At 52.6% G+C, this 14,011-nt stretch overlaps 1 protein-coding gene across 1 annotated transcript in view; it reads right to left on the reverse strand.

Annotated features, from left to right (window-relative positions):
* Nucleotides 1-14,011, reverse strand: part of EPS15 (epidermal growth factor receptor pathway substrate 15) — a 74,390-nt gene that overhangs the window by 46,991 nt on the left and 13,388 nt on the right. The window contains exons 2-5 of the mRNA XM_029083059.2: nt 5,655-5,696; nt 3,071-3,160; nt 1,830-1,877; nt 596-691 (exon numbers count right to left, since the gene is read on the reverse strand). Coding sequence (XP_028938892.1) covers nt 596-691; nt 1,830-1,877; nt 3,071-3,160; nt 5,655-5,696 — 276 coding nt within the window. The remainder of the gene's footprint in view (nt 1-595; nt 692-1,829; nt 1,878-3,070; nt 3,161-5,654; nt 5,697-14,011) is intronic.

Consider the following 14,011-nt stretch of genomic DNA (forward strand, 5'->3'; position numbering starts at 1 on the left):
AAGAGGGCTACGAGAGGGTCTGCCCTGGTAGGCGGGGAGAAGCTCCGGGACCAGAGAATGCCAGTCCGGGGGAGGGTGTGCCCGGGTGAGGGCAGGCTGGGGCTGTGGAAGCAGAAAGAGGAGCCGAGACATGGAGAGATGGTCTGGAGGAGAGGAGGGGCAATGCTGGGAACCTACTGAGGGGGCGGGGGCAGGGGAGGAGAACCGCCCCAAGAGGGAACGTGGTCTCGGGTTTGGCCCAGGTGACAGATCCCAGGAGACGGTGGCTCAAGTCCCAAGGCCCATCTGGGAGCGAGCCTGAAAGCCTGACTTCTTCCGAGCCCCCACAGCACTGGAAGACAACTTGGCCCCCCAAATGGATTCTGCCCACCTACTCTGGGTGCGTTTGTCATCCCCAGCATCCCAAAGCCCCGGCCTAATGTTCCAGAGCTCTTCAGCCTGCCTGTCACTCTCAGAACCCACCACCACCACCTCAGGGGTCAGAGGGCATCTCGGGAAGCCGGCAGGCCCGAAGCCGTTCCCAACTCCCGAAAACCCACGGGTAAGCTCTCGGCGGGATTTCCCGGGTTACAGAGTTAAAGCCCGTGCTCCTTACGAATCGGGGCGGAGGGACGGGCAAGTGCAGGCTGCTCAGGGAGACGTCCAATCCGTTCTGGGCACAAGCCACAAGTCGCAAGGCCACGAAAAATTCCTGGAGAGAAAAAGCACCCTGTGAGCTCGGGCGTGCCCGATGGCCAACGGAAAAGCTCCCACACGACACACCCTGCGTGCGCTGCATGGACTTAGCACGGGGGCGTGAAGAGAGCTACGGCTCAATAGCACGTCCTTGTGCAATGTTACATCGAGCAGCTCTCTCCACGATCTTATAAATAGCTCGCCCAAAAGGCCAGCGCCAGTGTGCGTGTTGGAAAAGTTATTTTCATGCCGCCACAGGGGTGGAAATCAGACCCCAATGGGAGCCGTTGCAGCACGGCCCCGAACCCTAGTCCCCCAGCGACAGGGGGTGGGAGGGAGGAAGCCGCTTTTGGACTCCTGCTTGGGCTCTGCTTTCCCACACAGCAGCGGAATGGGGAACTTTGTGGAGAGATCATCGGGGGACAGGAAAATCCCATCTAACTTCTCTCCGGTCGCTCAACACGACCCTTGGCTCCTCTGAGACCACCAGGTCTTCGTTGTGACCCAGATCCCAAGCATTAAAGGAAGAGAGCTGTGATCAAGAAGGGATAATCAGTGGGTCGATCGCATAAAATGGGGAGGCAGTGTGACCTGGGGGAAAGAGCGTGGGTCTCGGAACCAGGAACGCTGGGTTCTATGCCCTGCTCGTTGTGTGATCTTAGGCAAGTTCTTCCACATCTCTGGGCCTCGATTCCCATCAAAAAATGGGGTTATTTTTAGACTGTAAACCCCGTGTAGGGTAGGGCCTGTGTGATCTGATTATCTTGTATCTGCCCCAGGACTTACCATAGTGCTCGGCACACATTAGTGCTTAACTACTGTCATCATCACTGAGCACCTGCCATGGGCTGAGCATTGTGCTAAGCACCAGGGGGAGTTAGCAGACATGGTCCCTGCCCTTTGGTAGTTTCCCATCTACCGGGGGAGACAGAACCATAAATACAGAGAGGAGGAAAAAGAGGGGGATGAGGAAATGATCTAAGTAATAGGGATAAAAGAGAAGTACGGCACTGTTCCAGGAGGTGGGGGTTCTTCACTGCCCCCCAGAAGCCTCACAGCAGACAACCCACCCTTTCAGTTTGGGTTGTAAGCACACAAGAGTGTGAATAATCCACAATCATTCCATAAAGATCTTTAACAAGGGGGAAGCTTACCTGCTTGTTCAGGGCACCTTTGCTGTCTGAGTCAGCTAAATCCCAAATCTACAAGATGGGGGGAGGGAATCACAAAGACAATGATTTTAAATCTTCACACTTTGCAAGGCGAAGACCTCCCACCAAGCCAGCCAATAAATGGCTCCTACAGGAAAGAACCCAAGTGTCGGGGACACAGGCTCCTGGAAACCCAGGATCTGGGAAGCGAGGGCAGGTGTTCACTTGGGAAATCGGGAAAACGCTGGGTCTGACGTTTGCTTTGTCTTTTACCCTGCTGCCCCTGGTTTCCCCCAAGAGTTGGCAATTTGGGGGTGGGGGAGTGGGGGTGAGGGGCATTGGGAACCAGGCCTGGGGCTCTGAAGACCTCCATGTAGCACAGCCCCTTCCAGCCTTCAGACCACCCCGGCAGTCACCAGACAGTGGCTCGTGCCAGTTCACGGGCTTGCCCATTAATGAGGGAGTGCTCCAGGCTGCCCGCCCATGGCTTAATTGTTCAAGTGCAGAGGGGGTGGTCTATCCCAGGTGGGAGCAGCACTGGCAGGGAGTTCGGTTGTCTGGGGGAGTCCCGCTGAGCCTGGTTAGGGGATGGGAACAATTCATCAGCCCCTCTCGGGAGCTTTGTTTAACCCTCGCCATAGCACCAGCCTTCCAGATTAAGATGGAAAGGAGAAGTGATGATACCGCCGGGGGCCTGAGGAGAGACATGGACACCCGTAAGGACACTCTTAAGGAAAGGCTTGGCCTGGTTGATTTGGCCTTTCACCAGCCAGGGGGCAGGGGGCCTCAAGGCTCTCAGACACTAAGAAGCCATTTCTTCCTTTGATCAAAAAGATCTCCTGTACCATGTATGCTCCTCCAGAAAGGTCAGGGATTCAGGGGCCCTGCATCCTTCTAACACTTCTACGCCAGCTTCCGACACCATTTTCCATCAGTGGGTCGGCAGGAGGGGAAGGATGGAGGTGAGGCCCAGGCAGCCGTCCCCCGACACTCCCTACAGCCAGACCCCCAGAGCAGCCGGGGAGCAGCCGGAGGTGAGCTGCAGAAAGCCCAGACTGGCAGTGAGAACACCAGGAGGATGTGGGCTAGAGGAGAGCCGGGGGGCACCTGTGTGCTCCCCTCTGGTGCTCGGGCCAAGAGCTGCCATCCCCTCCTTGGTGCCCAGTGGCACCCTGGGTCCTGGAGAGTGTGGAAGGCCCGCAGTGAGTTTCAGGGACACAGCAAATCGGTAAGGGAGACGCTACCTTGCCCAGGATCAAGTCCGTCAGCCCCGACTTTTTCAGAAAAGCCGCAGCCTCAGAAGCCAAGACCCTTCCGGTGTTTCCCGAGTCCACCTGAAAAACAGACGCGCAGCTCCAATGATTCTCCCTTATTTCAAAGATTTACTGAAGGCCCATCTCCTCCAAGAGGCCTTCCCCGACTAAGCCCTCATTTCCTCTTCTCCTGCACCCTTTTGCATCAACCTGACTTGCTCCCTTTATGCATACCCCCTCCCAGCCCACAGCACTTACGTCCATATCTGTCATTTCATTATATTACTGTCTAGTCCGTAAGCTCACTGTGGGCACGGAATGTATCTGTTTATTGTTATACTGTACTCTCCCAAGTGCTTAGTACAGTGCCCTGCACACCGTAAGCACTCAGTAATAAATACGACTGACTAGTTACGCAGGCAGTTCCCGGCTGCCAGCCAGTCTAATCCTGTTCACTCCCTGTCGGGGGCAAGAGGGGTTCGGGGGGCTCGGGAAGCAGGGGGGCCAGTCAGAAAGGTGAAGGTTGGAGAACTTGTAGTGAGAGAGGTCCCAGCTGATCAGCTGAGCTCCTTGGGTGGCAGGTGGGAATATGGTTGACAGGACACAACTGAAAATGGGGTCAACATCGCCGCTTTCCCTCCCTTCTTCCCTCCCGGCACGTGAACTCCATGTGGAGCATGGACTAAATCTGGTGTGCTCTCATCTGGGCCAGGGTCTGCATCTTCCCCAGCGCCGAGAACCCTGCTCAGCAATGAGTCAGACCTGGCTAGACACCATAAAGCAGCGTGGCCTAGTGGATAGAGCACGGGGCTGGGAGGCAGAAGGACCTGGGTTCTAATCCCAGCTCTGCCACCTGTCTCCTGTGTGACCTTGGGTGAGTCGCTTCACTTCGCTGGGCCTCACCTGTAAAATGGGGAGTAAGACCGTGAGCCTCATGCGGGATAAGGGACTGTGTCCAACCCAATTTGCTTTACTCCACCCCGGCACTTAGAACAGTGGCTGCCACACAGCAAGTGCTTAACAAACGCCACTCTTCTGATTATTATGACTACTAAACTAACTTCCTTCTGTTCGGGGGGGCCACCCTTGGCAGTTGACTCTACCAGAACTCCTCTGAGAGCCCAGAGACTTCGGATCACGCTCCCTGGGAAACTTTAATAAGTGACATTTTCTAATAGCGGATAGTTTATCTTCCTCAAAATTGGTTCCTGCCCATTTCAGAACGATGGGTGTTTTGACGGACATCCAGAAGATCCCAAAAAATCCACAAAGCCCTCACTGACTGTTCTAGTTTGGGAAATATGAGGAAGCTGTTGAGGTTATTCAGGGGCCTGTTTATTTAGAGGAGCCCCATCCAGGCAAGGCCCACAGCCGAGGGGCTTTCTGATGAGGCTGCTCGGATGGTGAGCAGGTCCAAGTGCAAAACAAATACTACTTGGCAGTCCAGCGGAAGAGAAATCACGGATGTACACTTCACCCAGAGTTTTAATGGCTAAGTACTGGACCCTTGAATCATGTCAGGGCTAACTGGAGTTAGGAAAAAAAAAAAGAATTGGCTAAAACAATTTTTAACTTGGTGGAAAGAAAACTCAGAATCAGATTTCTGAGAATAAAGGTCAAAAGATGTTGAACTTCTTGGGGACCGGTTAAATAAACTGCCAAATTTACTCAGTTACATATTTCATGCCAAACATCGTGCTAAACCCTGGAGTGGATTGGACACGGTCCTGGTCCCACATGGGGCTAATGGCCCAGGGGGGAGTGAAGAAGGCTTGGAGGGAGGAAGGGAAGAATGGCAGGAATCTAAGCTCCATTTTACAGATGAAGGAAACTGAGGCCAAGAGAGGTTCTAACTACCTCACCCAAGCTCCCACAGCAGGCCAACGGCAGAACCCGGACTAGCACCTGGCTCTCCTGACTCTGGTGATCTTTCCATCAGGCCAACCTGCCTCGCCTCCAAATTGTGCCTACTTTTGCAAATGCGTCTGGTCCAGAAAAGTGCCATATAGACCAACCGGCACTCTTGGGTGCCTGCCCTAGACAACAGGCTAGCTGAGGAGGGGGGTGAGACAGGAAGTCAGGCGGTGATCACCAAGACCCTGCTGTGATCAGAGCCCTCGGGCCAGGACCAGAAACCATTCATCGGGTCTGGAGCCCCTCACTGGCCCCAGTTCTCTGACCAGGCTTTTTCTACTTTCATTCAATGGTATTTATTGAGTGTTTACTGTGTGCAAAGCACTGTAAAAAGCGCTTTCTACCATAAAGGATTTCTGGCACATTTGCTGCTTCTTCCCCCGGAGGCAGATCTGGGGCTTGAGTGAACCAGCAGGAATCTAGACTGTAGGCTCACTGTAGGCAGGGAACGTGTCTTCCAACTCCGCTATATTGTACTCTCCCAAGCGCTTAGTACAGTGCTCAATAAATACCACTGATTGACTGAGTAAACATCTCGGCAACAGGGTTAGACGTTGACGACCAAGGCCCGTCTCGGAGAGAGATCCCTAGATTCACTGGAACAAGAATGACCTTACTGTCAGCAGAGGGGAAAAGAAAAAAAAATCCACAAATGCCTTACCTGACGATAGTACTTCTCGTAGACTGGATTTCCACTTGACAACTACAGAAAGAAAAAAAAACCCACTTAGAAATTCTGCCTCCTGATGTCTGAGATGGAATACACACTTTTTTTTACCAGCTGGGCAGATAAAGCAGTATTTTTTCAATTCCAGTTGAACCAAATGCTTACCATTTGCCTGGTGAGGAGGGAGCCACAGTGACTCCTAGCCACTTTTAAGTGTCAGACTTATTGCAACTGTAAGTCATACCCTCATCCGATCACAAAATTCTCACAGGTCACTCTCATACACACACACACACAAGCCCCCACTCTCCACGGAGGAACCCGACAATTCTTTTCCTTTTAGTATTTGTTAAGCGTTTACTATGTGCCAGGCACTGTATTAAGTGCTGGGGTAGACACAAGCTAATCAGTTTAGACACAGTCCATGTCCCTCATGGGGCTCACAGTCTTAATCCCCACTTTACAGATGAGGGAACTGAGGCACAGAGAAATGAAGTGACTGGCCCATGGTCACAGAGCAGAAAAGTGGTGGAGCCAGAATTAGAACTCAGGGCCTCTGACTCCCAGGACGGGGCTCTACCCACTGGTAGCAATACTGAGCGTAAACTAGAGATCTAGAGGACCCTCAGCTGGGAGCCTTTATTCCAGGCCAGGCCCCTCCTTGCCCCCTCCCCAGAGTCATGGCATCTGCAGGCCAATCTGAACTCTTCCAGGCTGGTTGTGCATTTTAAATGACTCCAAATCCAAGAAGAAAACAAAAGGAAGAGAACCTTTAAGCCGGCTTTGCTTTGGAGTATATTCCCAGCAGGGAGTCAGCATGACCTAGGGCCGAAATCACAAGACTGAGAGCACAGAGACACAGGTTCTAATCTCAGCTCCTCCACCTGCCTGCTCTGTGACTTTGGTCAAGTCACTTTGCTTCTCTGTGCCCCAATTTCCTCTTGGGTAAATTGAGGATAAGATTCCTGGCTTTCCCTCAGAATGTGAGTCCCATTTGGAACAGGGACTAGTTTTTTTTTGCTGTTGTTTTTTATGGTATTTAAGTGCTTACTACGTGCCAGACACCATATTAAGCGCTGGGATGGATACAAGTTTATCATGTTGGGCATAGTTCCTGCCCCACAGGGGGCTTACAGTCTTACTCCTTATTTTACAGGTGAAGGAACAGAGGCCCAGAGAAGTGAAGTGACTTGCCCAAGGTCACGTGGCAGACAGGTGGAGGATCCAGAATTAGAACCCAGTTCCTTCTGATCCCCAGGCCCGCACTCAACCACCAGGCCACGCTGCTTCTGGACTTGGTCTGCTCCGATTGTCCTGTATGTACCCTGGCGCTCGGCAGTGCTTGGCACAGTGAGTCCTTAGTAAATGGCATCATTATTGTAGGCGGGCACGGCCCACAGAGCTGTGGGAACCCAGCTCCCTCCCGGCCTGGCTCATCCCAGGCCTCGGACCCGACCCGAGGGCTTCTGATCGGGGCTGGTGGTTTCCTGGCCTGTAGGGTTTTTGTTCTCACCCGGCTCTCACCCCTCCTTTAAAATCCCGACCCCCTTTCTGTCCCCACCCTCCCCACCAATAAACCTGGTGAAATTGCCAAGGCTGCCCTTCGGTTAGGCCCGCACCAGGTCAAGATAAGCAACTAAAGCACAGAATCTCATCACCAACCCTGATAGACTCTCCTCTCCCAAGCACTTAGTACAGCACTCTGCACCCCTTAAGTGCTCAATAAATAATAATGTTGGTATTTGTTAAACGCTTACTATGTGCCGAGCACTGTTCTAAGCGCTGGGGTAGACACAGGGGAATCAGGTTGTCCCACGTGGGGCTCACAGTCTTAATCCCCATTTTACAGATGAGGTAACTGAGGCACCGAGAAGTTAAGTGACTTGCCCAAAGTCACACAGCTGACAAGTGGTAGAGCCGGGGTTCGAACCCATGACCTCTGACTCCAAAGCCCGTGCTTTGGACGACTGATACGTTGGACAGACAAATACGACTGTCTGTCCAACTGTCCAACTGTACGACTGTCTGTCTGTCTTTGGACAGACAAATACGACTGATTGATCGATCTGCACTGAGTGGCCATGGGGGGGGGGGGGGGCTCCGTGTGCCTGTGGGGGCAAGAGGGGGTTCAAATATTCACTTGGCTTAGCAACCAGACCACACTCCTCCGTGTCCCTTTTAGGGACAAGAGCAATGAGGCTTTCTGAGCGTCCAAAGCGGGGCTGGGGGTAAAACTGAACTCTTTATTCCTTTCCCGTTTTTTATGGCATTTGTTAAGCACTTACTATATTCCAGCAACTGTTCTAAGCGCTGGGATGGATAACAGCTCACCAGGTTGGATTAATCCCCTCTACACTGTAAGATCACTGTGGGCAGGGAATGCGTCTCTTCATTGCTATATTGTACTTTCCCGGTAACTTATTGCAGTGCTCTGCACACAGTAAGCGCTCAATAAATACAACCGAATGAATGAACTCCTGCCCGTGAAGGTTTGCTGCTGTGTAGAACTGAGCCTCACCTGAGTTATCAGTACTAATATCAGTAATAATAATAGTAATTGTGGTATTGTGAGCCCATCATTGGGCAGAGATTGTCTCTATCTGTTGCCGAATTGTACATTCCAAGCGCTTAGTACAGTGCTCTGCACGTAGTAAGAACTCAGTAAATACTACTGAATGAAAGTATTTGTTAAGCTCTTACTACATATCAGCCACTGTACTAAATGCTGGGGTGGATACAAGCAGATTGGGTTGGACCCAATCTCTGTCCCGCATGGGGCTGACAATCTTAACCCCCATTTTACAGAGGAGGTAACTGAGGCCCAAAGAGGAGTGAAGTGACTTACCCAAGGTCACAAAGCAGACAAGTGGCAAAGCCGGGACTAGAACCTAGGTCCTTTTGACTTCCAGGCTCTATCCACTATGGCACACTGCTTCTCAGTTGCTCTCAACTCAGTACTGCTGAAAACCCGGAGATTACGGGGTCAAATTAGATAATCTGCATTTGGCTTTGGGCTACAAAAACATATTACTCTGGGCTACAAAAAAAAACCCTACTCTGGTCTCGTTTGGGAGCCAAAACGTCCTTGGAATTTCACTGCTGACCCGTCAAGACTTTCAGACAGAAGCAGCCAAGCAACTTCTAGATCCGGGGTGGGATTTCCCAAAGAGCACAGCTGCAGAAACCCAGCATGGCAGACCCAGCGCCTTGACCACCGCCATTTCTATCCACAGCTCGCCAGGCGGCACTGGACAGATATGCTTTGTCAGGAAAACACGCCCTAATTTCTCAGCAATGTTCTCTCTGAGGCACGTGGTTTTTGGCGGGGGCGGGGGGGCGTTTGGGGATTTTTTTTATGGCATTTGTTAAGCACTTATTACGTGCCAGGCACTGTACTAGGCACTGGGGTAGATACAAGCTAATCAGGTCAGATATGGTCCCATATGGAGCTCACAGTCTTAAACCCCCCCATGTTCCAGATGGGGTAACTGAGGGCAAGAGAAGTGAAAGGACACGCCCAAGGTCACACAGCAGATAAGTGGCGGAGCTGGGATTAGAACGTGGTCCAGGAGAATCGAGTGCAGTGGCCAAATCGGGCACAGAATTTCCCGTTGGCATGTTTGGGTGAGGTGCTAAAAGCAGCTGCTAACCTGCTGGGTGGCTTTGGGACCGTCGCAACCTTTTGGGGCCTTAATTTTCCCAGGTATAAAATGGGATAATAACACTCGCCCCATCCTGCTTCCCTGAAACACTTTGCAGGACAAATGATATGGTGGAGAAGCAGTGTGTTCTAATAGGAAGGGCCCAGGCATGGGAGCTAAAGGGCCTGGGTTCCAATCCCGACTCTGCCACTTGCCTGCTCTGTGACCTTGGGCAAGTCACTTCACTTCTCTGTGCCTCGGTTCCCTCATCTGCAAAATGGGGATTAAGACTGTGTGTCCCCTGTGGGACAGGGATGTGTCCAACCTGATTAGCCTGTATCTACCCCAGTGCTCAGTACGGTGCCTGGCCCATAATAAGCGCCTAAAAAAAAAAGTATCTTAAAAAAAAAGTGCACGCCCCCTCATGACAGGAACACGCACATCTGCTTTCTGCCAGGAAACCGTTCCACAGGCCAGGCCCAGGGACAGGAAACGTGAACTCTCTTCGGGGAAGGAACACGCCAACGGAACGACAGCAGGGAGCCTCCGAGCACTTCCGGGGCAGGCTCCCCAACGCTCCGGGACAAACCTCTTCCTGCACAGGGCCACGGGGAAAGGACGTCTTGGGACCGGAACCATAACTACCGGGAAAACCACAATGCCTCGAGCCGGTTTAACGGTCCATAACCACCCTGCCGATTCCCTCTCCCCACGGCCACCTGGCTCGTGATGGAGGAGGACTGCTGCTAGGGAGATGGAAGAGAACAGGGATGCTAACTCCAAGAAGCGGTGTGGCCTAGTGGAAAGAGCATGGGCCTGGGAGTCAAAGGACTTGGGTTCTAATCTTGTCTCTGTCACTCGTCTGCTGGGCAACCTAGTGACTGCTGGGCAAATCACTTCACTTCTCTGTGCCTCTGTTCCCTCAACTGTAAAATGGGGATTAAGACTGTGAGCCTCATGTGGGCCATGGACTGTGTCCAGCCTGATTAGCTTCTATCTACCCCAGTGCTTACTATAATGCCTGGCACAAAGTAGACCCTTAACAAATGCCATTAAAAAACAATGTGCTGGGGAACTGAGAAAAGTTTACGGTGGCCCCTTTGTAGGGGAGGGTAGAAAGCATTAATAGATGACCCAGATAGGAAGAAATAATACTAATGATATTTATTATTAGGAGCTTACTCTGAGCTGCACACTGCACCCAGCTAGTTTTGACTGTGCCACAGGAGGCAGCAGGTCTGGGGAAACACAGGCAGAACTCGCACCAGGGAAGGGTCTCCTTCAAGGAGACACGTTCAGACTCCCAAACCCAATGGAACTGGCATGTCCGGGGGGAAGGCCATGCCACCTGGGGACTCCAGGACCTCCCGGCAAAGCACTGGAAGTCAGTCAGGACTGGTTCTCCTCAGATCCTATGCCCCCCCCCCCCCCCGGCATTTCAAGAGAACCTTCGCTGCCCTTTGCTCCTCTAATGCCAACTTTCTCACTGTCCTTCCATCTCGTCTATCTTGCCGCCGACCCCTCGCCCACTTACTGCCTCTGGCCTGGAACGCCCTCCTTCCTCAGATCCGACAGATCCGACTCTCCCCCACTTCAAAGCCTTATTGAAGGCCCATCTCCTCCAAGAGGTCTTCCCTGACTAAACCCTCCTTTCCTCTCCTCCCATTCCCTTCTGCGTTGCACTGACTTGCTTCCTTTATCCATTCCCTGCCCCAGCCCCACAGCACGTACGTCCACATCTGAAATTCATTTATTTATTTCTATTAATGTCTGTCTCCCCCTCTGGACTGTAAGTTCATTGTGGGCAGGGAATGTGTCTGTTTATTGTTATATTGTACTCTCCCAAGTGCTCAATACAGTTCTCTACACACAGCAAATGCTCAATAAATGCAATTGAATGAATGAATAAATGCCCTTGGGGGTCTGCTGGCGACCGACCGAGCCGGAGGACTCCAGGACCCAGCCAGTCCACGCCGGCCCCCACAGCAACCCCAACGTTCAGGAAATGGCCTCCCCGCCCCCACCACCACAGAGCTCTGCCCAGGCTAAAATCGTTGGCACTGCACCAGCCCAGGCTCCGGGACAGAGTGTCCGAGACCAGCACCAGTGGCAGGGGAGGGGGGTGGGCGGAAGCCCTCTCCGACCATGGGGTGCTCCAGCCAGCGGGCACACGGCTCACCCGGCGCACCCCAAATGGCAGCCCTCCCTTATGGGAACACATGGCGACCGGCCAGGAGCTCCAGAGGACGGTCCTGGAGACTCCAAACCACATGGAAACCACTGGGCACCAAGCCTGGCGACTAACCCCACCGGATTTCCACACTCCGGGGTCCTGGCTCCAGGCTCAACCCGGCACTGTGCACAACAAGCTTCCCAAGCACCTGCACTGTGTTCTCTCTACAACAACAACAATAATAATTACGGTATTTGCTAACGGCTTCCTATGTGTCAATTACTGTTCTAAGCGCCAGGGTAGATCCAAGATTATTAAGTGGGACAGCCCCCGTCCTTCATGGGGCTCACGGTCTAAGTAGGAGGGAGAACAGATATCGAAACCCCTTTCTATAGATGAGGGAACTGAGGCACAGAGCGGTGAAGTGATTCGCCCAACATCACAGAGCAGGCGAGTGGCTGAGCCGGGACTAGAACCCAGGTCCTCTGACTCCCAGACCCAAGGTCTTTCCACTGTGGCTCCACGAGGAAGCAGCAAGTCAAACATCCTGACCTCAAAGCTGACGCACTCATCAGTGAATGGGGAAAATTCCCAAACTTCCTTTCACCATGAGTGAGCAAGAGAGACAGAGGAGGACAGAGAGTGGGAGAGAGTGGGAGAGAGAGGAGGAGAGAGCGTCATCATTGCTGCTTCAACATCAGCCTCGGAGAGACAAGGATTGGGACCCTTAGCATCTGTCATCACCCTCTACACTGTAAGCTCCATGTGGACAGGGAACGTGTCTACCGACTCTGCTTATTAATACTTTCTCAAGCACTTAGTACAATGCTACATACATAGTAAGCGCTCAACAAATACCACCGGTTGACTGGCGAGACACCCCAGACAGAGTCCAGTGCAGTAAGAGCTGAATCCCAATGGCTGCTAACTCGCCGGAAAGGGGGCTTCAGATGGGCCCAACGGTGACCCCTGAGGGCAGGGCAGCCGGGAAGAGGCCCAGGGAGACTCTGACAGGATGACAAGATGGCAGAAAGCCCACTTCTTCCCGTTTGCCAGCTCTTCTCCTACTGAGGACTAAGGCAGAAGGGGTTCGGGGTTGCTAACCCTCACTTGGCATTTCCCTGGCCGTTCGGACTGGCGGGTGGGTGGGCGGGTGGGCGGGCGGGAGCGGGCTTCTGGGGCCTGCTGATGTGGCAGTAAGAGCTCGGGTGGGGCTCAGGGCTCCTTGGAAAATGAGATTAGAGTCGTAAATGACCCAGGCAAGGAGGAGGAGTGGGTGGAGAGAGACAAGATGAAGTTTGACCGGCACAAGTCCAGCGTATATGGTTACCCGGCAAAGGCCGGCTGGCCGGGAACGAGTCAGAAGGATCTGACTGGGCACCAGTGAGATAAATGCCTGCCTACCTATCAATCAATTAATCAATCATATTTATCGAGCACTGTGTGCCAAGCACTGTACTAAGCGCCAGGGAGAGTACAACACAGCAGAATTGGTAGACACATTTCCTGCCCAGGGCCTGTCCCCAACCCTCGGGCTAGTCAGGACGGCCTTGCTCTCTCACAACCGGTCAAGCTCCCAGAGGACACCCCACCATCTAAGGTCGTGGCCCCCAAGTCCTGCAACGACCTGGGAAATCGGGCAAGAGGCCGGAGTGGGGCTGGGAAGGTGAGTGAAATGAGTCTGCTGACGGCAGCAGGGAAAGGGAAATGGGAAAGAGTGTTTAGCTTGGAGAAAACGGGAAGAAGGAGCCCATCTCTTGTCCAGGCCTGGACAGCAGAATGTTGCTTAACCAGAGGTCAATTGCCCGAGTGTGTGGAGGGGGTGGCGGGCGGTGGGCAAGTCTGCCCCCGCTCAACCGAGGTGAGACGTGAGCTACGTTGACTTTAAGTCGCAATCCAAAACCATTCTCCCCCGACCCAACTGCCCTTTGCGCTATTCGTGCTGGCCTTTTCCAGTCAAGTCAGTGGAGAAGCAGTGTGGCCTAGTGGATAGAGCACGCGCCTGGGAGTCAGAAGGACCCGGGTTCAAATCCCAGCTCCACCACTTTTCTGTTGGGTGATGTGAGGCAAGTCATGTCACTTTGCCTCAGTTACCTCATTTGTAAATTGAGGATTAAAACTGTGCGCCCTATGTGGGAGATGGACTGAGTCTGACCTGATTAGCTTATATCTTTTCCAGCACTTAATACAGTGCCTGGTACATTAGTAAGCGCTTAGCAAATACCATAAAATAAAATTTAAAAAAATCAAGGGTTTTTTGTAACCTTGATGTGGGCAGGGAATGTACTGCTGTGTTGTATTCTCCCAAGTGCTAAGTATATGCTCTGTACAGAGTAAACACCCAATAAATACGATTGATTTTTGTAGTCTAATTGACAGCCAGATCAGAGCCCCCTTCGTAATCCAGGTCAGCAAACACATCCGGCGCCCCCCAGCCCACCCAAGAGAAAATGGGGTTCTAATTGTACCGACCTGAGCAGCTTTAAACACTCGCTAATTACCGCCAATATAATTCCCCCCTTATTATCTTGTGAAAT

Source organism: Ornithorhynchus anatinus, chromosome 18 (genome assembly GCF_004115215.2).
Source record: "Ornithorhynchus anatinus isolate Pmale09 chromosome 18, mOrnAna1.pri.v4, whole genome shotgun sequence".
In the NCBI taxonomy this organism is placed as follows: Eukaryota; Metazoa; Chordata; class Mammalia; order Monotremata; family Ornithorhynchidae; genus Ornithorhynchus; species Ornithorhynchus anatinus.